General features: G+C 50.7%; 2 protein-coding genes across 6 annotated transcripts in view; both read left to right on the top strand.

The window, feature by feature from the left end:
• The first annotated feature begins 1016 nt into the window (after window positions 1-1016).
• Window positions 1017-3001, top strand: LOC105494635 (family with sequence similarity 167 member B). The gene is made up of 2 exons (XM_011763238.2): window positions 1017-1542; window positions 2515-3001. Exons 1-2 carry the CDS (start codon window positions 1282-1284, stop codon window positions 2743-2745), a joined length of 492 nt encoding a protein of 163 aa, XP_011761540.1. The 5' UTR covers window positions 1017-1281; the 3' UTR covers window positions 2746-3001.
• A 2245-nt stretch (window positions 3002-5246) lies between these two features.
• The window catches only part of LOC105494636 (LCK proto-oncogene, Src family tyrosine kinase), a 33085-nt gene continuing 13213 nt past the window's right edge, over window positions 5247-25118 (top strand). For 2 of the 5 annotated variants that reach the window (XM_011763244.3, XM_011763241.3), the window contains exons 1-2: window positions 24763-24872; window positions 24969-25078. In XM_011763244.3, coding sequence (XP_011761546.1) covers window positions 24974-25078 — 105 coding nt within the window. In that variant the 5' untranslated portion in view covers window positions 24763-24872; window positions 24969-24973. Of the gene's footprint in view, window positions 5380-24744; window positions 24873-24948; window positions 25079-25118 lie in introns of those variants that run through there. The other 3 variants (XM_011763240.3, XM_011763243.3, XM_011763239.3) reach the window with 3 other exon arrangements.

Genomic DNA, 25118 nt, shown 5'->3' with positions numbered 1-25118 from the left:
AGCCTCCCGAGTAGCTGGGACTACAGGCGCCTGCCACCTTGCCCGGCTAGTTTTTTTGTATTTTTTTAGTAGAGACGGGGTTTCACCGTGTTAGCCAGGATGGTCTCGATCTCCTGACCTCATGATCCGCCTGCCTCGGCCTCCCAAAGTGCTGGGATTACAGGCTTGAGCCACCGCGCCCAGCCTTTCTTCTTTCTTTTCTTTTCTTTTCTTTTTTTTTTTTTTTCCTTTTCTTAGACAGACTCTTGCTCTGTCACCCAGGCTGGAATGCAATGGCTTGATCTCAGCTCACTGCAACCTCTGCCTCTCGAGTTTAGGCGATTCTCTTGCCTCAGCCTCCCAAGTAGCTGGGACTACAGACGCATGCTACCACACTCGGCTAATTTTTTGTATTTTTAGTAGAGACGGGGTTTCACCGTGTTAGCCAGGATGGTCTCGATCTCCTGACCTCTTGATCCGCCCACCTCAGCTTCCCAAAGTGCAGGGATTACAGGCATGAGGCACTGCAGCCGTCCTTCTGTTGTGTACGTTATGTTTCAAAACAAAGTTTAAAAAAGGGAACTGCTCTGGTTGAAGCCCTGGGAGGGGCAGGGAGAGGGAAGGCAAGGAGCCCATCCACAGCTCTGCCCTTCTCCTGCAGGCAGCCCTTGAGGACTCCTTCGAGTATTAGCCTGAAATCCTTCATCTGTCCCAACAGAGCTCTGAGAAGGTCAGTGACTCGCCCAAGGTTCTGCAGAGCCAGCACTAGAACCCAGGTCTCCTGACTCCCAGGCCAGGGCCCTGTAGGCTAGTCCTTTCCTGAAGGGCTGGTGTCACGAGTAAGGACAAGGGGTGGCTAGGCAGCCTCCTCCCGGATCTCAGCTCCCTTAACTTGGGTCTTGGGAGGAGGGCCAAGATTCTGGTATGAATGATGCTTTTCTCATCCTGGAGTAACTTCCTTTCTGGGAACTGGGTGTCTCCTTCTGGGCAAAGACAATAAAATTCATCCAAAGGGCCAGAGGAGCAGGGTTCCTCCGGCCCCCACCCAGATGGGCATCACGTGGCTCTCAAGTTAGCAGTCCAGGAAAATTCCAGCCCTTGCATACTTGGCCTCACACAACCATCTGCTCACTCACCTTGGCACACTCAGCCCCCCTAACCCACCTTCAACATTGACCACCGCACACTCCCTGGCACGCTCTTCTCACTCTCAGCTTCTACCACCTCTCCCTGGGCAATATTGCCAGCCTTTCCCTAATTCCAGAGCTGCAGCCCTGCCCTGTCACTCACCTCAAACCTGCCATGTCCCTGAGGCTACTGAAATTCCAGGCAGTGGGTGAAGAGGACGAGGAGGATGAGGAGGGGGAGAGCCTGGACTCTGTGAAGGCACTGACAGCCAAGCTACAGCTGCAGACTCGGCGGCCCTCATATCTGGAGTGGACAGCCCAGGTCCAGAGCCAGGCCTGGCGCAGGGCCCAAGCCAAACCTGGACCAGGGGGACCTGGGGACATCTGTGGTTTCGACTCAATGGACACCGCCCTTGAGTGGCTCCGACAGGAGCTGGTGAGTCTGTTGGGGCGGGCAGCTTTGCACAGGGCCTCAGGCTGGTCCTCCTCAGGGCCCAAGACCACAGGCATGGGGCAGTTACTGCAGGCAACTCCGGTGTCCTGGGCCGAGGAGCTGGGAATGGATTTGTCCAGTGTTGTATTCAGGGAGTCTTGCTGAAGAAGGACTCCATCCAGTGTACTGACCTTATGCTCTTATTGCTTAGGGGACAGAACACTGGCGTTGGGGCGTGTGGGGCACCATTATAAATTGGGAAAGACACAGCTTCCCCTACTCTGGGACTTTCTATGGCCCAAAGATACAGCGATGCTGCAGGCAGATTCTGAAGAGATGAAGTTTCAGTAGGTGGCTCCCAACTCAGCATGTGCAGATATAAAGATACCCAGCTGGGCTCCAACGCAGAGATTCCGCTTAGTTGATCTGGGATGGGGCCCAGGCAGTTGGATTTGCTTAATAATGACTCCTGGCCGGGTGTGGTGGCTCACGCCTGTAATCCCAGCACTTTGGGAGGCTGAGGCGGGCGGATCATGATGAGGTCAGGAGATTGAGACCATCCTGGCTAACACGGTGAAACCCCGTCTCTACCGAAAATACAAAAAATTAGCCGGGCGTGGTGGCCGGCGCCTGTAGACCCAGCTACTCGGGAGGCTAGGGCAGGAGAATGGCGTGAACCTGGGAGGTGGAGCTTGCAGTGAGCCGAGATCGTGCCACTGCACTCCAGCCTGGAAGACAAAGCGAGACTCCGTCTCAAACAAACAAACAAATAAACAAACAAACAAACAAAGACTCCTTAGCTAGGTTTGAGAACCACCAGGTGAAGCCAGATTGGGAGATGGGGAGAGATCAAGCTGAGGTGAGAGGGGGCTGGGGAGGACACAGCCAGTGCAAAGGCCCGGCGTTGCCAGGAAGGGAGAAAGGGCGAGCGACCGAGGGCCTGTCCGGCAGGCTCACGCCCCCTCTCGGCCGCAGCGGGAGATGCAGGCGCAGGACCGGCAGTTGGCAGGGCAGCTGCTGCGGCTGCGGGCCCAGCTGCACCGGTTGAAGATGGACCAAGCCTGTCACCTGCATCAGGAGCTGCTGGATGAGGCCGAGCTGGAGCTGGAGCTGGAGCCCGGGGCCGGCCTGGCCCTGGCCCCGCTGCTGCGGCACCTGGGCCTCACGCGCATGAACATCAGCGCCCGGCGCTTCACCCTCTGCTGAGGAACACCTGTGCCCCCCTGACTCCCCGCCCCCTCTCCCAATGCTGCTTCCCCTGCCTGTCTGGGAAGAGGAAAGGGAGGGGTGCCCCAGAGGCACCAGCTCCTGGCGGGGGAGGAGGAACATTTAGGTTTCTGAGAGCTGAATTCCAAGAGTGCAAAACCCCAGCATCCTGTTTCCTCTGCTGCCCCAGCTGGGAGGGGGAGGAGGAGGATCTCACACCCTCAAACTCCTCAATAAACGCCCTTTCTGGTTCCTATCAAGGTCTCTTGCAGTCGTTTATTTAGGCCCAAGGCCGTTATCTGAATGTCGCCTGTCACTGGGACCACCCTAGTTCACTGCAGGCCCATGGGAGGTGACTTAGGTAAATTGGGCTGCTGAAGAATGCAGAATCTGGGAGACATAGGTTCAAAGCCAGCTACCCCATTTATTTATTTTTGTTGTTATTTCTTCTTCTCCTTCTTCTTTGAGACGGAGTCTCGCTCTGTCACCCAGGCTGGAGTGCAGTAGCGCAATCTCGGCTCACTGCAACCTCTGCCTCCTGGGATCAAGTGATTCTCCTGCCTCAGCCTCCCAAGTAGCTGGGATTACAAGCGGCCACCACTACATCTGGCTTATTTTATTTTATTTTATTTTATTTCTTTTCCTTCTCTTCTCTTCTCTTCTCTTCTCTTCTCTTCTCTTCTCTTCTCTTCTCTTCTCTTCTCTTTTCCTTTCTTGAGATGCAATTTCACTCTTTCACCCAGGCTGGAGTGCAGTGGCGTGACCTTGGCTCACTGCAACCTCCGCCTTCCGATTTCAAGCGATTCTCCTGCCTCAGCCTCCTGAGTAACTGGGATTATAGGCACCCGCCACCATGCCTGGCTAATTTTTGTATTTTTAATAGAGACAGGGTTTTGCCATGTTGGCCAGGCTGGTCTCGAACTCCTGACCTCAAGTGATCCACCTGCCTGGGCCTCCCGAAGTGCTAGGATTACAGGCCTGAGCCACCGTTTATTTCTATTAGACCCTGAGGAGCTCCCTTAACCCCTGAGTCTATTTCCTCACCTCCACAATGGAGGTGCTGATTCTCACTCCACAGGCAGCGGATGTGCCTTAAGGGAAATAGTGCACAGTGAGCACTCAGTGAATGTGAACTATTACTCCCAGCTGCTGTCTTTCTACTCTGTGCTGAGACCCGGAGATGGACTGTGAAGTGTTCAGGCTTACATTGCAACGGAGTCTGGGCCCTGCACCTGGAGCTCCAACTCTAGGCTCTGTGTCACTGTGAAGGTTTTTCAACTTTGTCTCTCTCAGCCTTTGTTTCTTGTGTTACCCTCTTTGTCTGACTTTCCAACTCAGGCTTCCTCTTCCCCCCACCCATTTCCTGCCCCCCCTTCTCTCCGCAGCTGAGGCGCACACAGCATCGCTTCCACCTCACAAACCCCAACAATGCTCTGTGGGTTCCCCTCCCCCCACCAGCTCACTCAGGCAGTGACGCATGTGCACTTTCCTCCTGCGGGGGTCAAGGCTGGGTTCTCGGACCCGATGAGGCCACCTGGCGTTCCTCATATCACTGGTGACCTGGCCCTCAGCTAATGATGGGCGCCCCCTCAGCCTGGCCCCAGGGGAAATGGAAATTCTTTGCCTGCCTGCTGCTCGTGAGGATCTTCTTGCCTCCTGCTTATAACAGAAAGTCCTGACTGTCTGTGGCCTGCACCTGGGGGCCTGAGCGGCCCTGTTTGCTCTGTCATCCACCTGTTGCAGGAGATAGTGCCAAGCCCTCCACCTCTGCCAGGGGCTGTGACCTTGCCTCTACCTGAATTCAAAGTGTTGCCCTACTCTCCGACCATGATTAGTGGGTGTTGTCCTGGCCTCTGACTACAGCAGGGGCCGTTACGATGCCCTCTTGGAGACATGAGGTTGTCCTCCTGTCTGCCTCCTGAAACAGGCTGTTTTCCAGCACTCTGTCTGTAAGAGGGATGGTAGCCTACCATTCACCTACCCTTGACTATAATAAACCCACTGTCCCATGCTCCAAGATGACATGGGAATTGTTCTCTTGGCCTGACCTGACTGTAACATGCGTGGTCTGCTCACCAGCTATTTAACAGGGATATTGTCCTCTCCTCTGACTCTGAATGATGCTACCTTTGCTGCCAGATAGAAACAAAAGGGTCTCTCAGCTGCAACAGCGGTGCTGCGGTGCTGCTTGCCTCTCACCGTAAGCTGAGTGTGTGTCTGCTTGCCCCCTGCTCCCTGGGCCCAAAGGCTGCCCTTGAATCTCCTGCCCAGATGCACTCTGGAGGGCAGAAGGGAGGGTCTATCAGACATCCTCCCCTCAACTTTAAACCTCCCAGTGTCGCCCTGGGACAGTAGGGGAAGTAGGGCCTGGCCTGGAGATGTAGGGGACCCCCAAGGGCTGAGAGGCGGGGGTCTATGGTGGCAGGAAGCTTGGGGTGCTAGAGGGTTGTGGTTGGGCTGCTGGGGCCCGGTTGGCTGCGGAGCCCTCGGGAGGAGGCAGGAAGTCAGGGTGGGACGTGGGCGCGAGGAGACAGGTGGTGGCTACGACGGTGAAGGGAGCTGAGACTGTCCAGGCAGCCAACTTAGGCCAGAAGGACCATGTGAATGGGACCAGAGGGCTCCCGGGCTGGGCAGGTAAGGAGCGCTGGTACTGGGGGCGCAGGCACTGGGGTGAGAGGCCTGATAGCAGACGGCTGCGGTTACGCGGGCCCAGGCTCCCTAGGGACACAGCAGCCCTTTGTGGCTGGGGAGAGAAGATCCTCGCTCAAGGTCAGGTGGGAGGCAGGCAGTGTCGCTAGGTTGCCTCTTTCCTGCGAAGCTGGTGGCGCTTGCCTCTGCCGTGCTGTCCACCAGCAGCCCCACCTCACTGGGACCATGTTTCCTGGAGACCAGGCACATGGACAGTCAGGTGTTTAAAAGGCTTCCAGAAACCACCAAATCCAGTCCCTCATGCCATGAGGATGAGGCTCCTGAGGCCCAGAGATAACAAGGCACTCACTGCCTATGGTTTCTCAGCAAGGCAGTGGCAGGGCTGGGCCACTGCCACTGAGAGAGTGATGTCCGAGGCTGTGACCACCCCGCCTGGAGCAGGGTGATGGACAGGTTGGACTCAGAGGACCCAGGAATCCTTCTGGTTTCTGGGACAGACCCCAGTGACAAGAATCTCCTGAGAGAGAGACAGAGAGAGAGAGAGAGAGAGAGAGAGAGAGATCACCCAGGGCATCCAGATGGACATGCGAGGAGTGATTTTATCCTCAGTGATCGAGGGAAGAGTCTCCTGATGGGCGTGGACTAATATGTGTGGGGGTGTCCATCACCCGGGATGGAGCTCCAGGGTGGATGGACATATCTGATCTGAGTCTGGGAGGTTGGGAGTGAAAGAGAATGATGGGAGAAAGGAAGAGGAAGTACTATTTTTATCCCAGACAGGGGTGCAGTTGGCCCTGGGTGAGGAAGCGCTGAACTCCCATCTGGAAAGTCACCATTCCTGCCCCTGCCAAGCGTCACAGCAGGATGTCCTCCCCTCGCCCCTGGCTCCCTCCGGCTTCAGCCCTGCCTGTGTAGGGCCAGTTGGTTTTGCTGATTCCTGCTTCAAACCCCAGGGAGGTGGAGAGAGATTGGGGAGGCATAGTTGCTACCTGCTCACCTCCTCACTTTTTAACTCTGAGCCTTAATTTTTTGGGGGAGTCCCCACTCAGCCAGATTTCCAGGTTTCCCCTGCTTCGTTGGAGTTTTTCTTGACACACACTTTCCGCCTAGTCAGCAGGTCCCAGCCTTTCTCCTATCTACAGCTCCGAGTCCTGTAGTCTCTTGTGGGGGCTAGGGAACATGGTGGCTCTCCCCGCGCTTCAGGGAGGGTCATTCACCCTGGACAGGCATGAGCAGTTCCTTCCACCCAGCCCTATGACAGATGAATCAAACAGGGTCCCTTGCTCTTGGGCCCCAGGAACAGAGGCTCTTCTCAAAGAGAGAAGGGCCAAGTGGACAGGGGCTGACAACAGGCTGAGGGTTGGTTCAGAGGAGGGGAGAAGGCATTTCTTAAGATCTGGAAAGCTTCCTGCCAGAGTCAAGACAGTTCTGAGAAGGAGAAAGACCCATTTTCGAGAGTGCCTAGGATATGAAGCCAAGGTCACTATCCCTGGATTCTGTTCCTTGGGTACCACGAGGCCAGAGACCTCAGAGCAAGACCAAAGGCAAGAGAGCCCACAGATGTGGTGTGGGGCAGAGAACATGCATTTCAGAGACAGGCCGACCCAGTCATAATTCCGCTCTACCATGTCCTTGAGCAAGTGGCTTCATCTCTCTCTGAACTTCAGTTTACTTACCTGTAAAGAGGCAATAATCAAGCTGGGCGCGGTGGCTCACACCTGTAATCCCAGCACTTTGCGAGGCTGAGGCGGGCAGATCACTTGAGGCCAGGAGCTTGAGACCAGGCTGGCCAACATGGTGAAACCCTGTCTTCACTAAAAATGCAAAATTAGCCAGGCGTGGTGGCAGTGGCAGGTGCCTGTAATCCCAGCTACTCAGGGGGCTGAGGCAGAATCGCTTGAACCCGGGAGGTGCAGGTTGTAGTGAGCAGAGATCAAGTCATTGCACTCCAGCCTAGGCAACAGATTGAAACTCCGTCTCAAACAAAAATGCCTCCTGGGTTCAAGTGATTCTCCTGCCTCAGCCTCCCAAGTGCTAGGATTACAGGTGCGCCACCACGCCCAGCTAATTTTTGCATTTTTAGTAGAGATGGGGTTTCACCATATTGGCCAGGATGGTTTCGATCTCCTGACCTTGTGATCCGCCCACCTCGGCCTCCCAAAGTGCTGGGATTACAGGCGTGAGCCACTGCACCTGGCCGGCACATAGTAGGTGTTCAAGGGAAGTGAGGCACTCCCTCCCCCTGCAAATGATGCACCAAAAGGAGGGCTGTCCACACCCAAATTACGCCCACTCAGCAGCTTGGCAGGCCAGTGAACCACCCATTCCCTCACATTTGTGGTGTGGCTTTGCAAATCAGCCTGCTTCCTGTATATAGTGTGAGGGGTGTGAGAACTCAAGCAGGCTGGACTCTGAGCAGGGCCATGGGATCTGCTTTAGAAGAGGGTCTCTCACACAGCCACACACAGACACACACACACACAAGCCAAAACACCATACATATTATAGGAAAATGTATGTGTACAGATGTGTTCAGAAGCAGGGCAGGGACTACACATAAAACACAGACTATATCCTATAACTCCAGGCACACACCCAAGCTGATGGCTTCAAGGCCAAGCTCAATTCAGTGAAAGTAATTCTCAGTGGGGTGGGGTGGGGTGGGGGGTGAGGAGCAGATAGGACCAAGGTACCATCCAGTAATGTGGCCTCTTAACAATCAACCTCAGTGTTGATTTTAAAGTATCTGGAGCTAGGGGTTCGAGGCTGCAGTGAGCTATGATCGCTCCACTGCACTCTGGCCTGGGTGACACAGCTAGATTCTATCTCTAAAAAATAAATATGGCAGGGCACAGTGGCTTATGCCTGTAATCCCAGCACTTTTGGAGGCCAAGGTGGGTGGATCACCTGATGTCAGGAGTTCGAAACCAGCCTGGCCATCATGGAAAATCCCTGTCTCTGCTAAAAATACAAAAAATTAGCCAGGCGTGGTGGCACATGCCTGTAATTCCAGCTACTCAGGAGGCTGGCAGGAGAATCGCTTGAACCCGGGAGGCGGAGGTTGCAGTGAGCTGATTGCACCATTGCACTCTAGCCTGGGCGACAAGAGTAAGTCTCCGTGTCAAAATACATACACACATACATACATAACGTATCTGGAACTCCTTTTCCAACTGTTGTACTAAAGGACACTAGTTGCATTAGGCACCTGGAAAGGAGAGGGCTCTGAGGCCAACTCAACATGGCTTCAGCTACAAGCTCTGGCCCATCATAATCACGATCACATCACAACCAACATTAGCTTGTTAAAGCTCCAAAAGTCTCCCCGAGAAGAAGCCTGATTCGCTTTGTCTAAACCAGTGTTTCCTGAACTTCCTGGGTCATAAACCTTTTTGTCCCATGTCACCTATTCTATGTTGATGCCTTTTGATACAAGGAGAGGAGTGGGAGGGCAGGGTGGGCTGTGCAGAGACACTCACATGATTGTGTCTCATGGTAGAGTTTATGTCTTGGCAGTAGTTTTGTTGTTTATGTTTTCTCTCTCTTTTTTTTTTTTTTTTTTTGAGACAAGGTCTTACTCTGTTGCCCAGGGTGGAGTGCAGTGGCACAATCTTGGTTCACTGCAACCTCCGCCTCCCAGGTTCCAGCGATTCTCCTGCCTCAGCTTCCCTAGTAGCTGGGATTACAGGCGTGTGCCACCACGCCTGGCTAGGATTTTTTTGTTTGTTTGTTTGTTTTTTGAGACGGAGTTTCGCTCTTGTTGCCCAGGCTGGAGTGCAGTGGCGCGATCTTGGCTCCCCGCAACTTTGCCTCCCAGGTTCAAGTGATTCTCCTGCTCAGCTTCCTGAGTAGCTGGGATTACAGGCATGGGCCACCATGCCCGGCTAATTTTGTGTTTTTAGTAGAGATGGAGTTTCTCCATGTTGGTTAGGCTGGTCTCAAACTCCTGACCTCAGGTGATCTGCCTGCCTCAGCCTCCCAAAGTGCTGGGATTACAGGCGTGAGTCACCGCGCCCAGCTGTTTTTGTTTTCTTATTACAAAATTAGCACATTGCTGTTTTAAAAACACTCAAACAGGCCAGGCACAGTGGCTCACGCCTGTAATCCTAGCACTCTGGGGGGCCATGATGGGAGGATCACGCGGGCCCGGGAGTTTGAGACCCGCCTGGGCAACATAGTGAGACCCCATCTCTATTTAATTATTGAAAAAAATAAATAAAATTTAAAACTCAAACAGTACAGAGGCATATAAAGAAATATAAGAAACGCAGCCTCCTCCAAACCCACTTCTGGGATATGCCCATCGTGAACCATTTGGTGTGTGTCCTTCCAGATTTTCCTATGTATGGCTGCTGGAAAACATGGAGGTTGAGTCTAGTCTCTGCAGGCTGGCAGACCAGGACTCACTTCACAACTCCACTGTTCATTTGTTTGTTGTGAGGCCTCAGACAAATCATTTTACCTGGTTTGGGCCTCAGTCTTTGCATCTGTAAAATGGGGATAATAATAGCACTTCATAGGATTATTATGAGAATTACATGAAATAATGCAAATAAAGGCTTAGCACAGAGCTTATTTAAAAGAATCCCCTATATACATATGTCAATGCAAATAGGCATATACTCTGCATTCTGTTCCGCAACTTGCTTGCCATGGGGTATGCGGGATGTCTTTCCGTGTCAGTATGTGGAGCTCTGCCTCATCCTTTTAACTGTTTCACTAAACGTTAGCTTGGTAAATGGTTAACGGTGGTGATTTTGAAATGTTACTTCCTGGCAAGTGTTGCTGTCGCGTGCGGCCATGTTGTTGGTAGTCTCAGATATTATTGATCAGTGAGCTAACTACAAGCCTTACAGCCTCCTGTGAAAATGAAGTGACCCACCAGAGGGACACCCACCTCTGTCACAGAGGGCAGGGCCAAATGCATGGGACGCTCTCTGCTCACCTCTGCGTCCTCAGCACTAGGTCAGAATCTGGCACGTAGGAGGTATCTATTAAATTTTTTTTTTTTTAGAGATAGTGTCTCACTCTGTTGCCCAGGTTGGGGCACTGTAATTTCACACACCTGGGCTTGAGTGGTTGTCCCACCTCAGCTTCCTGAGTAGCCTAGGACTACAGATGTGTATCACCACGCCCAGGTAATTATAAAATAATTCCTGGCCAGGCACACCTGTAATCCCAATACTTTGGGAGACTGAGGCAGGAAGATCTCTTGAGACTAGGCATTTAAGACTAGCCGGTGCAACACAGCAACACTCCGTCTCTATTAAAACATAATAATAACAATACATTTCATTTATTTATAGATGGAGTCTTGCTCTGTCACCCAGGCTGGAGTGCAGTGGTGCAATGTCAGCTCACTGCAACCTCTGCCTCCGGGTTCAAGCAATTCTCCTGCCTCAGCTTCCCAAGTAGCTGGGACTACAGGCACATGCCACCACGCCCGGCTAATTTTTGTATTTTTAGTAGAAACGGGGTTTCACCATGTTGTCCAGGCTGGTCTCGAACTCCTGGCCTCAAGTGATCCACCCCTGCTTGACCGCCCAAAGTGCTGGGATTACAGGTGTGAGCCACCGTGCCTGGCATAATACCCTTTACGTGTAAAATGTAAAATAAATTTTTGGCTGGGCCAAAATGTAAAAATTTTGGGAGGCTGAGGCGGGTGGATCATCTGAGGTCAGGAGTTCGAAACCAGCCTGGCTAACATGGTGAAACCCTGTCTCTACTAAAAATACGAAAAATTAGCCAGGCGTAGTGGCAGGTGCCTGTAATCCCAGCTACTCGGGAGGTTGAGGCAGGAGAATTGTTTGAACCCAGGAGGTACAGGTTGCAATGAACCGAGATCGTGCCATTGTACTCCAGCCTGGGCAACAAGAGCGAAACTCCATCTTTAAAAAAAAAAAAAAAAGTGTGTGTGGAGATAAGGTCTCACTATTTCACCCAGGCTGCACTCACACTATGTACGGTCTCAAGCAATCCTCCCACTTCACCCATTACGTTTTTGTCAATAGGCCAGCTCCTTTCATCCACAAGCAGCAGCCTAAGCTCAAAGTTCTCTCTTGTAGTGCAGCATTTCCTAAAATATGACCTGTACACCACTCAAGTGTGTGAGTGATTTTAGGGGATAATGGATGAACATTTACGAATGTTAATTTTTTTTAGTGTGCGCTGTTGTTTCACTTCCATTTATGTCTCATGATTTTGGTTTTCCATTTATGGTAGTAAAGTTTCCATTTTAGGTACATATATCAAAGATGAAAAAGTAGCCCGTGGAAGTGCCAAAAATCATGAAGGAAAATGAAAATGATCAATCATTTTAGCCTGGAAGATGTTTAAGGCCAGTGTCTATGTAGCAAGCACTATGTTAAAAATTTTATTTTATGAGATCATCTATATATCATGTATCATGCTCACCACAGCCAGCCCTAGATGCAAGTCTTATTTTTGTCATCATTTTGCTGATGAAGGAACTGAGGGAAGTACAGAGGTTTAGCAACCTGCCCAACAGCCTTCTGCCAGTAAGTCTTGTTTTTTTTGTTTTTTTTGTTTTGTTTTTGAGACAAGGTCTCGCTCTGTCACCTAGGCTGGAGGGTAGTGGCTCAATCTTGGCTAACCATAGCCTTGACCTCCCCAAGCTCAGGTGATCCTCCCACCTCATCCTCCCAAGTAGCTGGGACCACAAGCATGGGACATCAAGTCTGGCTAATTTTTGTATTTTTTTTTGTACCGATGGGGTTTTGCCATGTTGCCCAGGCTGGTCTCAAACTCCTGGGCTCAAGTATTTGTCTGCCCACCTCAGCCTCCCAAAGTGCTGGGATTATAGGCATGAACCACCATGCTTGGTGCCCTTCTGCCAGCAAGTGATTGGGAGAACCTGGGATTGAACTTGGGTTGCCATGGCATGGACATGGTGAACTGAGCTTCCATAACTGCCAGACTCCCAGAAACTTTCATAAAGCAGTGTGGATTGCCAAGCTGTAAGTAAGGCTCCATCCTAATAAAACTCCCATGGTGCAAGAAGCACACCAAGGTACCCAAGGGAGGGGACTCAGTAAAAGGGATTATCAGGTACATTCATGTTACTAGTTGGGGGACTTCTACTAAAATACCAATTAGAATAATTGCTCTATATCCTTTATTTATAGCGATACTTGACTAGCAGAATCAGTTCTATGTTCAAGACATAAATACATTTTGTTTGCATATAAAATAAGGCTTTTGTTGTTGTTGTTGTTCTCTGTGTCAAGAAGCTACTGAGTTCATTCAAAAAAGGTATTAAGCCAGGCGTGGTGGCTTGCACCTATAATCACAGCATTTTGGGAGGCCAAAGCAAGGGGACTGCTTGAGCCCAGGAGTTCAAGACCAGCCTGGGGAACATAGCCAGAATCCACCTTTACAAAAAATAAAAAAATTAACTGGGTTTGGTGGTGTGTACCTGTGCTCCCAGCTGCTCAGGAGGCTGAGGTGGGAGGATCACTTGAGCCCAGGAGGTTGAGGCTGCAATGAGCCATGATCATGCCGCCACACTCCAGCCTGGGCAATAGAGTGCGATCCCATCTCTAAAAGAAAAAAAAAGGAGAGAGAGAGAGAGGAATTAAAGTCAGGTGCAGTGGCTCGTGCCTGTAATCCCAGCTATTCGGGAGGCTGAGATGGGAGGATTGCTTGAGGCCAGAAGTTTCAGACTGCAGTGAGCTACAATCATGTGCTGAACTACTTCAGCCTGGGTGACAGAGTGAGATGTGAGACTCCATCTCTTTAAAAAAAAAAAAAAAAAAAACCGGCCGGCCGTGGTGGCTCATGCCAGTAATCCCAGCACTATGGGAGGCCGAGGCGGGTGCATCACGAGGTCAGGAGATCGAGACCATCCTGGCTAACACGGTGAAACTCTGTCTCTACCAAAAATACAAAAAATCAGCCAGGCATGGTGGTGGGCGCCTGTAGTCCCAGCTACTCAGGAGGCTGAGGCAGGAGAATGGCGTGAACCCGGGAGGCGGAAGTTGCAGTGAGCCGAGATCGCGCCACTGCACTCCAGCCTGGGCGACAGAGCAAGATTCTGTCTCAAAAAAAAAAAAAAAACAACAAAACAAAACAAAAAAAACCAGCCCGGGCCCAGTGGCTCACACCTGTAATCCCAGCACTTTGGGAGGCAGAGGCAGGTGGATCACAACATCAGAAGTTCGAGACCAGCCTGGCCAACATAGTGAAACTAAAATTAGTTTCTACTAAAAAAACACATCTCTACTAAAAATACAAAAAATTAGCTGGGCGTGGTGGCGGGTGCCTGTAATCCCAGCTACTTGGGAGGCTGAGGCAGGAGAATCACTTGAACCTGGGAGGTGGAGGTTGCAGTGAGCTGAGATCATGCCACTGCACTCCAGCCTGGGCAACAGTGTGAGACTCCATCTCAAAAAAAAAAAAGTATTATATATTTTAAAAAATATGAAAAAGGAGGTAGCCCAGGACACATCCCTGATCTACCCACTAGAAATTAATTACTGACGGGGCACAGTAGCCCATGCCTGTAATCCCAGCACTTTAGGGGGCTGAGGCAGTGGATTGCTTAAGCTCAGGAGTTTGAGACTAACCTGAGCAACACCGCAAAACCCTGTCTCTACAAAAATTCAAAAACTACAAAAACAGGCCCTCTCATTCACAGCTTCTCAGGTGATAAAAGAAAAAGAAAAAAAAAATAGCTGGAGGCTGGGTGCGGTGGCTCACACCACACCCGTAATCCCACACTTTGGGAGCCCAGACTGGAGTGCAGTGGCGTGATCTCGGCTCACTGCAAGCTCCGCCTCCCGGGTTCACGCCATTCTCCTGCCTCAGCCTCCCGAGTAGCTGGGACTACAGGTGCCCGCCACCACGCCTGGCTGATTTTTTGTATTTTTAGTAGAGACAGCGTTTTACCGTGTTAGCCAGGATGGTCTTGATATCCTGACCTTGTGATCTACCCGCCTCAGCCTCTCAAAGTGCTAGGATTACAGGTGTGAGCCACCGCGCCCGGCCTTTATTTTACTTTATTTTTGAGAGGGAGTCTTGCTCTGTCGCCAGGCTGGAATGCAGTCCCGGGTTCATGCCATTCTCCTGCCTCAGCCTCCTGAGTAGCTGGGACTAAAGGTGCGCACCACCACGTCCAGCTAATTTTTTGTATTTTTAGTAGAGATGGGGTTTCGCCATGTTGGCCAGAATGGTCTCAATCTCTTGACCTCGTGATCCACCCGCCTCAGCCTCCCAAAGTTTTGGGGTTATAGGCGTGAGCCACCGCACCCGGCCTTTTATTTTTATTTTTACAGAGACAAGGTCTCACTATGTTGCCCAGGCTGGTCTTGAACTTCCGAGCTCAAGTGATTTTCCCATCTTGGCCCTAGGATTATAAGCGTGAGCCTCCAGGCCTGGCCATTTTAAGTGATTTCTGACAGATTTTGCCACAAGGTGGTCCAGAGTACAACAGTAGAATAGCCTGCTTGTTCTTTTTTCTTTTTTACTTTTTGTGCTCTACATGTTCAGAGAAACTGAACTATAGAAATGACCCCTGAAGGAAGTACAGTCTTGTCTGCTGTATTTTGCGTTGCTTTGTTTGTTTTGTTTTGTTTGAGACAGGTTCTTGCTCTTTCCCCCAGGCTAGAGTACTGTATTGGCTCACTGCAACCTCAACCTCCTGGGCTCCAGCGATCCTCCTACTTCAACCTCCCGAGTAGCTAGGACCATAGGCGTGCACCACTACACCTGGTTAATTTTTGTATTTTTTGTAGAGATGGGGGTCTCACCATGTTGCCCAGGCTAGTCTTGAACTCCTGGCCTCAAGTGATCCTTCCACTTTGGCCTTCCAAAATGTTGAGATTACTGGCTTGAGCCATTACTTCCGACCACCTGCCTGTTCTTGATGTAAAGCATTGGCCCAAGAAACTCAACCTAGAAGCTGACACATCTTTTGGACAAAATGTTCAATAAATCAATAGGTCTATAGTTGGAGGAGAAAAAATGTTAACTTAAAAAATTTTTAATTTAATTTAATTTTTTCTTTTTTTGAGACAGGGTCCCCCTGTCGCCCAGACTGGTATGCAGTAGTATAATCATGGTTCACTTCAGCCTTGACTTCCTGGGCTGAGCGATCCTCCCACTTCAGCCTCCTGGGTAGCTAGGACTACAGACACACGCCATCATGCCATCATGCTTGGCTAATTCTTTTTTTTTTTTTTTTTTTTTTGAGACAGAGTTTCACTCTGTGGACCAGGCTGGAGTGCAGTGGCGTGATCTCCACTCACTGCAACCTCCGCCTCCCCAGCTCAAGAGATTCTCCTGCTGGCCGGGCATGGTGGCTCAAGCCTGTAATCCCAGCACTTTGGGAGGCCGAGGCGGGCAGATCATGAAGTCAGGAGTTCAAGACCAGCCTGGCCAACATAGTGAAATCCCGTCTCTACTAAAAATACAAAAATTAGCTGGGTGTGGTAGGACACGGCTGTAGTCCCAGCTACTTGGGAGGCTGAGGCAGGGTAATCACTTGAACCTGGGAGTTGGAGGTTGCAGTGAGCTGAGATTGTGTCACTGCACTCCAGCCTGGGCGACACAGCGAGACTCTGTCCTCTGTCTCAAAAAAAAAAAAAAAAAAAAAAAAGGCCGGGCATGGTGGCTCACACCTGTAATCTCAGCACTTTGGAGGCCAAGGTGGGCAGATCACGAGGTCAGGAGTTTGAGACCAGTCTGACCAACATGGTGAAACCCTGTCTCTCCTAAAAGTACAAAAATTAGCTGGGCTTGGTAGGCGCATGCCTGCAGTCCCAGCTACTCAGGAGGCTGAGGCAGGAGAATCGCTTGAACCTGGGAGGCGGAGGTTGCAGTGAACCAAGATCGCACCCTTGTACTCAAGCCTGGGTAACAGAACTAGACGCCATCAAAAAAAAAAAAAAAAAAAAAAAAGAGATTCTCCTGCCTCACCCACCCAAGTAGCTGGGACTATAGTCGTGTGCCACCACACCCCACATCCAGCTAATTTTTGTGTTTTTAGTAGAGATAGGGTTTCACCATGTTGGCCAGGCTGGTCTCAAAATCCAGACCTCAAGTGATTCACCTGCCTTGGCCTCCCAAAGTGATGGGGTTATAGGTGTGAGCCACAGCTCCCAGTAGCCGGGCGCCGGCCACTAATTATATAGCTGGACATGGCCGGGCACCATGGCTCATGCCTGTAATCTTAGCACATTGGGAAGCCGAGGCAGGTGAATCACTTGAGGTCTGGATTTCGAGACCAGCCTGGCAAACATGGTGAAACCTCATCTGTACTAAAAATACAAAAATTAGCCAGGTGTGGTGGTGCATGCCTGTAATCCCAGCTACTTGGGAGGCTGTGGCAGGAGAATCTCTCTCTCTCTTTTTTTTTTTTGATGGCGTCTAGTTCTGTCACCCAGGCTTGAGTGCAATGGCGTGATCTCGATTCACTGCAACCTCTGCCTCCCGGGTTCAAGCAATTCTCCTGCCTCAGCCTCCTGAGTAGCTGAGACTACAGGCATGCACCTAGTATGCCTGGCTAATTATTGCATTTTTAGTAGAGACAGGGTTTCACCATGTTGGTCAGGCTGGTCTCTCGAACCCCTGGGCTCAAGGAGTCCTACTGCCTCAGCCTCCCAAAGTGCTGGGATTATAGCCGTGAGTCACCACGCCCAGACTCCTTCTGGTCTTAGTTTGACAAAGATTGCTGAGTAGCCAACATGATCTAACCAGGTTAATAAATGAGGTCAATAAAAAGAAAATCAAAATTAAAGCTTAATATAAATTTCTCATTGTCTGAAAGAAAGAAGTGGAAGAAGAAAAAAAAAAAACAAAAAAAAACCAGATGAAAGGAATCCCCAGGGCTCCCAGAACCAGCAATGAGGGCAGATTCTGGGGTGAATGAAACAGGACATTCTTTTCTCACAATTTAGGAATCCAAGGTCAGGAGTAAGAATTTCGTAGATTCGAGCCTGCCTCTGACTAGGACATGTAATATTCTCAGTCAAACTGCAGACTGCCCGTGGTCCACAGAACATTTTGTGACGATTATAGAAAGGCTACCGGCCAGGTCTGGTAGCTCATGCCTGTCATCCCAACACTCTGAGAAGCTGAGGCGGGCAGGTTACTTGAGGTCAGGAGTTTGAGACCAACCTGGCCAACATGGTGAAACCCTGTCTCTACTAAAAATAATAAAAATTAGTGGGCATGGTTGTGCGCACCTGTAATCTCAGCTACTTGGGAGGCTGAAACAGGAGAATTACTTGATCCAGGACGTGGAGGTTGCAGTCAGCCGTGATTGTGCCACTGCATTCCAGCCTGGGGGACAGAGCAAGACTCTGTCTCAAAATAAATAAATAAATAAAATAAAAATTAGACTGGGCATGGTGGTTCATGCCTGCAATCCCAACACTTTTGGAGTCTGAGGTGGGAGGACTGCTTGAGCCCATGAGTTTGAGATCAGCCTGGGCAACATGGTGAAACCTTGTCTCTACAAAAAGGTAAAAATAAAAGGCTGGGCACGGTGGCTCACGCCTGTAATCCCAGCACTTTGGGAGGCCAAAGTGGCAGGTTACTTGAGCCCGAGAGTTCAAGACCAGCCTGGTCCACATGGTGAAACCCCATCATTACAAAAAATACAAAAATTAGTCAGGCTTGGTGGCATGGGCCTGCAGTCCCCACTACTCAGGAGGCTGAGGTAAGAGGATCCCTTGAGCCCAGGGGCAGAGTTTGCAGTGAGCTGAGACAGTGCCACGGCACTGCACTACAGCCTGGGCGACAGAGCAAGACACTGTTTCAAAAAAAAAAAAAAAAGAAGAAGAAGAAGACGGGAAGGATGGGGATAACACCCACAGATGTATGCCTATATGACCTCACAATTACATAGGGACAGTTGCTGCTATTCATAGTCTCATTCTGTTATATATCCCTCTGCACACACAGACTCCTGCAGACCCACAGACATGCACCCATAAGCACAGTGCTCACTGCATATGGTTTCATATGCATAGACTTGCATTCACCAGTCAGGTAAATACACAACCAGAAACATGCATTCCAGGTAGAGGGAGGATTGTCTTGAAGAGAAAAGCCTTTTTTTTTTTTTTTTTTTTTTTTTTTTTTTTGAGATGGAGTCTCGCTGTGTCTCCCAGGCTGGAGTGCAGTGGCGTGATCTCGGCTCACTGCAAGCTCCGCCTCCCGGGTTCACGCCATTCTCCCGCCTCAGCCTCCCAAGTAGCTGAGACTACAGGTGCCCGCCACCACGCCCGGCTAGTTTTCTGTATTTTTAGTAGAGACGGGGTTTCACCATGTTAGCCAGGATAGTCTCGATCTCCTGACCTCGTGATCCACCCGCCTCGGCCTCCCAAAGTGCTGGGATTACAGGCTTGAGCCACCGCGCCCGGCCGAGAAAAGCCTTTGTTAACAGCACAGTGGTCAAATTTTTGATGGGGAATGGACCCTGTCAGACCTGCCTTCCTGTCTCACATTCTCCTAGACCTCTCAGCCCTCCCCCTCCGCCCTTAGACTTCCCAGGGAGTGAAAAGTAGAGGAGAGAATCTTGATAAAGAATGTAGGAGCCAAGCCAGGCATGTGCCAGCAATCCCAGCTATCTGGGAGGCTGAGGTGGGAGAAGCACTTTAGCCCAGGAGTTAGAGACCAGCCTGGGCAACATAGTGAGACCTCGCCTAAAAAAAAAAAAAAAAAAAGGATCTAATTTGAGTTTTGCATCTGCCAGGAACCCTCAGCGTGTTATTGGGACAATCACTTAACCTCTCTTTTTCCCTAGTTTTATTTTATTTTATTTTATTTTATTTTATTTTATTTTATTTTATTTTATTTTTTTTTTGAGACGGAGTCTGGCTCTGTCGCCCGGGCTGGAGTGCAGTGGCCGGATCTCAGCTCACTGCAAGCTCCGCCCCCCGGGTTCCCGCCATTCTCCTGACACAGCCTCCCGAGTAGCTGGGACTACAGGCGCCGCCACCACGCCCGGCTAGTTTTTTGTATTTTTTTTAGTAGAGACGGGGTTTCACCGTGTTCGCCAGGATGGTCTCGATCTCCTAACCTCGTGATCCGCCCGTCTCGGCCTCCCAAAGTGCTGGGATTACAGGCTTGAGCCACCGCGCCCGGCCCCCTAGTTTTATTTTTATTTTTATTTTTTATTTATTTATTTATTTTTTTTTTTTTTGAGACGGAGTCTCGCTCTGTCGCCCAGGTTGGAGTGCAGTGGCCGGATCTCAGCTCACTGCAAGCTCCACCTCCCAGGTTTACGCCATTCTCCTGCCTCAGCCTCCTGAGTAGCTGGGACTACAGGCGCCCGCCACCTCGCCCGGCTAGTTTTTTGTATTTTTAGTAGAGACGGGGTTTCACCGTGTTAGCCAGGATGGTCTCGATCTCCTAACCTCGTGATCCGCCCGTCTCGGCCTCCCAAAGTGCTGGGATTACAGGCTTGAGCCACTGTGCCCGGCCCCCTAGTTTTATTTTTTATTTTATTTTTTTTGAGACAGAGTCTTGCTCTGTCACCCAGGCTGGAGTGCAGTGGCACAATCTCGGCTCACTGCAACCTCCGCCTCCTGGATTCACGCCATTCCTCTGCCTCAGCCTCCCGAGTAGCTGGGACTATAGGCGCTTGCCACTACGCCCGGCTAATTTTTTGTATTCTGTAGTAGAGACGGGGTTTCACTGTGTTAGCCAGGATGGTCTCGATCTCCCGACCTCGTAATCCACCCGCCTCAGCCTCCTATAAGTGCTGGGATTACAGGCGTGAGCCACCGCGCCCAGCCTTCCCTAGTTTTAAAATGAGGCTGGTGAACTGTATTAGTGTTTCCTAAACTCTTGTGAAGACAAGGTGTCTTTTACCATTTCCTGTTCTGCACACCCTCTTCCCCACATGGATCTCATGATTTTAAAGTTTTTACCTACTAAGCTACCTCATTTAGATGCAAATTTTCTTATTTTCAAGTTAAAAAACAATTTAAATAGAGGAAGGGTCACACCACATTGTCCAGGCTGGTCTCAAACTCCTGGGCTCAATCAATCCTCTCTCCTCAGCCTCCCAAAGTGCTGGGATTACAGATGTGAGTCACTGCACCTGGCCTCAAGTTTAAATTTTAATCAAAGATTTGGCCAGGTACAGCAGCTCGGAGGAAGATTCTATTTTTTTTTTTTTTTTTTTTGAGATGGTGTCTTGCTCTGTCACCTAGGCTGGAGTGCAATGGCGTGATTTTGGCTCACTGCAACCTCCACCTCCCTGGTTCAAGCAATTCTCCTGCCCCAGCCTCTTGAGTAGCTGGGATTACAGAAGCGCGCCACCACACCCAGCTAATTTTTGTATTTTTAGTAGAGACGGGGTTTCACCATGTTGGCCAGGCTGGTCGTCTTGAACTTCTGACTCCAGGTGATTCACCCACCTTGGCCTCCCAAAGTGCTGGGATTACAGACATGAGCCACCGTGCCCAGCCTGCTTTTTTTTTTTTTTTTTTTTTTTTTGAGACAGAGTCTCGCTCTGTTGTCCATGCTGGAATGCAGTGGCGTGATCTTGGCTCACTGCAACCTCTGCCTCCCGGGTTCAAGTGATTCTCCTGCCTCAGCCTCCTGAGTAGCTGGGATTATAGGTGCACGCCACCACAACTGATTAATTTTTGTATTTTTAGTAGAGATAGGGTTTCACCATGTTGGTCAGGCTGATCTTGAACACCTGACCTCGTGCTCCACCCGCCTCAGCCTCCCAAAGTGCTGGGATTACAGGTGTGAGCCATCGTGCCCAGCCCTTTTTTTTTTTTTTTTTTTTTCTGAGATGGAGTCTCGCTTTGTTGCCAGGCTGGAGTGCAGTGGCATAATCCTGGCTCACTGCAACCTCTGCCTCGAGGGTTCAAATTATTCTCCTGCCTCAGCCTCCTGAGTAGCTGAGATTACAGGCACCCACCACCATGCCCAATTAATTTTTGTATTTTTAGTAGAGACAGGGTTTCACCATGTTGGCCAGGATGGTCTTGATCTCTTGTGATCTGCCCACCTTGGCCTCTCAAAGTGCTAGGATTACAGGTGTGAGCCACCGAGTCCAGCCTTTTTTTTTTTAGACAGGTTCTCGCTCTGTTATCCAGGCTGGAGTGCTGGAGTGCAGTGGCACAATCATAGCTCATCGCACTCTTGAGCTCCTGGGCTCAAGTGATCTTTTGCCTCAGCCTCCCGAGTAGCTGGAAGTACAGGCGTGCACCACCACACCTGGCTAATTTTTTGATTTTTTTCTAGAGGTGAGGTCTCACTATGTTGCCCAGGCTAGTCTGGAACTTCTGAGTTTGAATGATCCTACTGCCTCAGTCTCCCAAAGTGCTGGGATTACAGATGTGAGCCACCACGCCCAGCCAGCAACTCCAGGTTTGCTCTACTCCAAATAGGTTGTGTGACTTTAAGCATACCTCTGTGGGCCTCAGTTTGCTCATCTAAAATCAGAGGTTTAGCCAGGTATAGCAGCTCATGCCTGTAATCCCAGCACTTTGGGAGGCCAAGGAGGAAGGATCACTTGAGGCCAGGAGTTTGAGACCAGTCCGAGCAACATAGCAATACCCCCATCTCTAGAACAAACAAAAAATCACCTGGGCTCAGTGGTGCCAGCTACCCAGGAGGCTGAGGTTAGAGGATCACTTGAGCCCAGGAGTTTGAGTTTTCAGTGAGTTAGGATTGGGTCATTGCACTGCAGTCAGGGCAAAAGAGTGAGACATTATCTCAAAAATAGATCAACAAATAGTAAAATTGGAGATTAGGCTTGCTGGTTTCTAAGACCTTTGCAGATGGGAGACTCTGTGCATTAACACTCCACGTTCCAGCTGACATTTATTAACTAATTTTGGGTGCTGGAGGCTTTCAGACGAATAAACTACAGTTTCTGCTCTTGATGAACCCCCACTCTCATCAAAGGTATGGGAGAGGCAGTGGGACCCTGGGGTGACACGTGAATCAGTAATCGTGGAACTCTGTGCCTAAGTTGATTATTGAGGTCTGAATAGAATGTTGCAAGAGACTGGGGTGAGAGGGAAGCAAAGACCATTGGGAAGTCTTCACAGACTAGGTGATATTTAGGCTAGGTTCCTGTAATCCCAACACTTTGGGAGGCTGAGGCAGGAGGATTGCTTGAGGCCAGGAGTTCAAGACCAGCCTGGCCAACATGGTGAAACCCTGCCTCTACTAAAATTACAAGTTAGCCAAGCATGATGGTGCATGCCTGTGATCCCAGCTATCAGGAGGCTGAGGGAGGAGAATTGTTTGAACCTGGAAGGTAGAGGTTGCAGGAAAAAAAAAAAAAAAAAAAGGGTAATATTTGAACTGAGCCTTGAAGGTTGAGTTAGAATTCAGCAGGTGGACAAAAGAGCATGCCGACTGGGTTCAGTGGTGCATGCCTATAATCCTAGCATTTTGGGAGGCCAATGCAGGAGGATTGCTTGAGCCCAGGAGTTCGAGACCAGACTGGGCAACATAGTGAGACCTCATCTCTACAAAAAAATAATCAGCTGGGCATGATGGTGTGCACCTTTAGTCTTAGCTGCTGGGGAGGTTGAGGTGGGAAGACTGCTTGAGCCCAGGGGGTCTAAGGGGATTGCACGACTGCACTTCAGCCTGGGCAAGGAAGGGGGACCCTGTCTCGAGAGAGAGAGAGAAAGAGAGAGAGAAAGAGGGCACATTTCACAGCAGAGGGATCCACAAGTACAAAGGCATTAAGTAAGAAAATAGCGGCCGGGTGCGGTGGCTCAAGCCTGTAATCCTAGCACTTCGAGAAGCCGAGACGGGCGGATCACGAGGTCAGGAGATTGAGAACATCCTGGCTAACACGGTGAAACCCCGTCTCTACTAAAAAATGCAAAAAACTAGCCGGGCGAGGTGGCAGGCGCCTGTAGTCCCAGCTACTCGGGAGGCTGAGGCAGGAGAATGGCGTAAACCCGGGAGGCGGAGCTTGCAGTGAGCTGAGATCCGGCCACTGCACTCCAGCCTGGGCGACACGGTGAGACTCCATCTCAAAAAAAAAAAAAAGAAAAAAAAGAAAATAGCATGGGGTGTCTGGGAAAGGCAAGAATAGTTCAGAACACAGGCTGTGTGTGGAGGTGTGTGTGGGGGTGCCTGTGTGTGGGTGTGTTTGTGTGTGTGAGTGTGGGTGTGTGGGGGTATGTATGGAGGAGATGCCTGTGCATGTGTGTGAGTGTATGTGGGGGTGAGTGTGTGGGTGTGTGCATGGGTGTGGGTATGTGGAGGTGCCTGTGTGTGTGTATGAATGTGTGTGTGGGGGTCATGTGTGTGGGTGTGGGTGCCTGTGTGTGTGTGTGTGTATGTGGGTGTGTTTGTGGGTGTGACTGTGTGGGTGTGTGGATGAGTGTGTGTGTTTGTGGGTGTGGGTGCCTGTGTGTGTGGGGAATATGTGTAGAGTGTGTGTGTGAATGTGTGTGTGTGAGGGTGGGTGCCTGTGTGTGTGGGGGGGCACTTTTGGGGGGTGAGAGTATGTGTTTATTGAGTGTGAGTGTGGGTGCCTGTGTGTGGGAGGGTGAGTCTGTGTGTGAGTGTGGGGGGGTACCTGTGAGGGGTGAGTGTGTGGGTATGTAAAAGTGTGTGTGGATGCCTCTGTGGAGGTGGGATGGGGGTGCCTCTGTGTGTGTGTGTGTAGGGTGTGTGTATATAGAGGGTGTGTGTGAGTGTGTGTGTGTGAAAGAGTGTGTGTGTAGCAGAATGGACTGCGAAGGTGGATTTGATCTTGAAGTTCTGGAATGCACGGTACATCAAACTTTATTTGAGGACAGCGCTTTCCAAGCGCTCTGAGGAGCAGCCCTAGACAAGGAGGAGCTGCAGGGACTCCGGGGGCTTCAAAGTGAGGGCCCCATTCTGCTTCAGACAAAACAGGCCCACACTTATCGCTTTATCTATGGAGTTCTGCTTGATTTCATCAGACAAAAAATTTCCAGTGCTAACACAGGCAAATAAGCGACAAAAAAAAGTTATGGCCAACAGACTGACTGGAGGGTTTTCTGCTGGGGAGAAGCACGCCTGTGTTTGAAGGAACCCTGTGAGGTGACTGTGGGGCTATGTGAGAGGAACAGCGGGGTCCTGATGGTGGACTTAGGGAGCAGAAGCCTCTTTCTCAGCCTCCTCAGCTAGACAGGGGAATTATAATAGTAGGTGGGGCGTGCACACCTCTCCAGTAGGGGAGGGTCTGATAAGTCAGGTCTCCCCCAGGCTTGGGAAAGTGTGTGTCATCTCTAGGAGGTGGTCCTCCCAACACAGGGTGCCGGCAGAGGGAGAGGGAGGGGGCAGAGGCAGGAAGTGGGTAACTAGACTAACAAAGGTGCCTGTGGCGGTTTGCCCATCCCAGGTGGGAGGGTGGGGCTAGAGCTCAGGGGCCGTGTGTGAATTTACTTGCAGCCTGAGGGCTCAGAGGGAGCAACGGTTTGGAGCTGGGACCCCCTCTTTTAGCTTTTCTGTGGCTGGTGAATGGAGATCCCAAGATCTCACAATCTCAGGTACTTTTGGAACTTTCCAGGGCAAGGCCCCATGATGTCTGATGTTGGGGAGCAGATCTTGGGGGAGCCCCTTCAGCCCCCTCTCCATTCCCTCAGGGACCATGGGCTGTGGCTGCAGCTCACACCCGGAAGATGACTGGATGGAAAACATCGATGTGTGTGAGAACTGCCATTATCCCATAGTCCCACTGGATGGCAAGGGCACGGTAAGAGGCGAGACAGGGGCCTTGGTGAGGGAGTTGGGTA

Source organism: Macaca nemestrina, chromosome 1, assembly GCF_043159975.1.
Source record: "Macaca nemestrina isolate mMacNem1 chromosome 1, mMacNem.hap1, whole genome shotgun sequence".
Lineage (NCBI taxonomy): Eukaryota > Metazoa > Chordata > Mammalia > Primates > Cercopithecidae > Macaca > Macaca nemestrina.
This window is presented reverse-complemented; position numbering and strand designations above follow the sequence as displayed.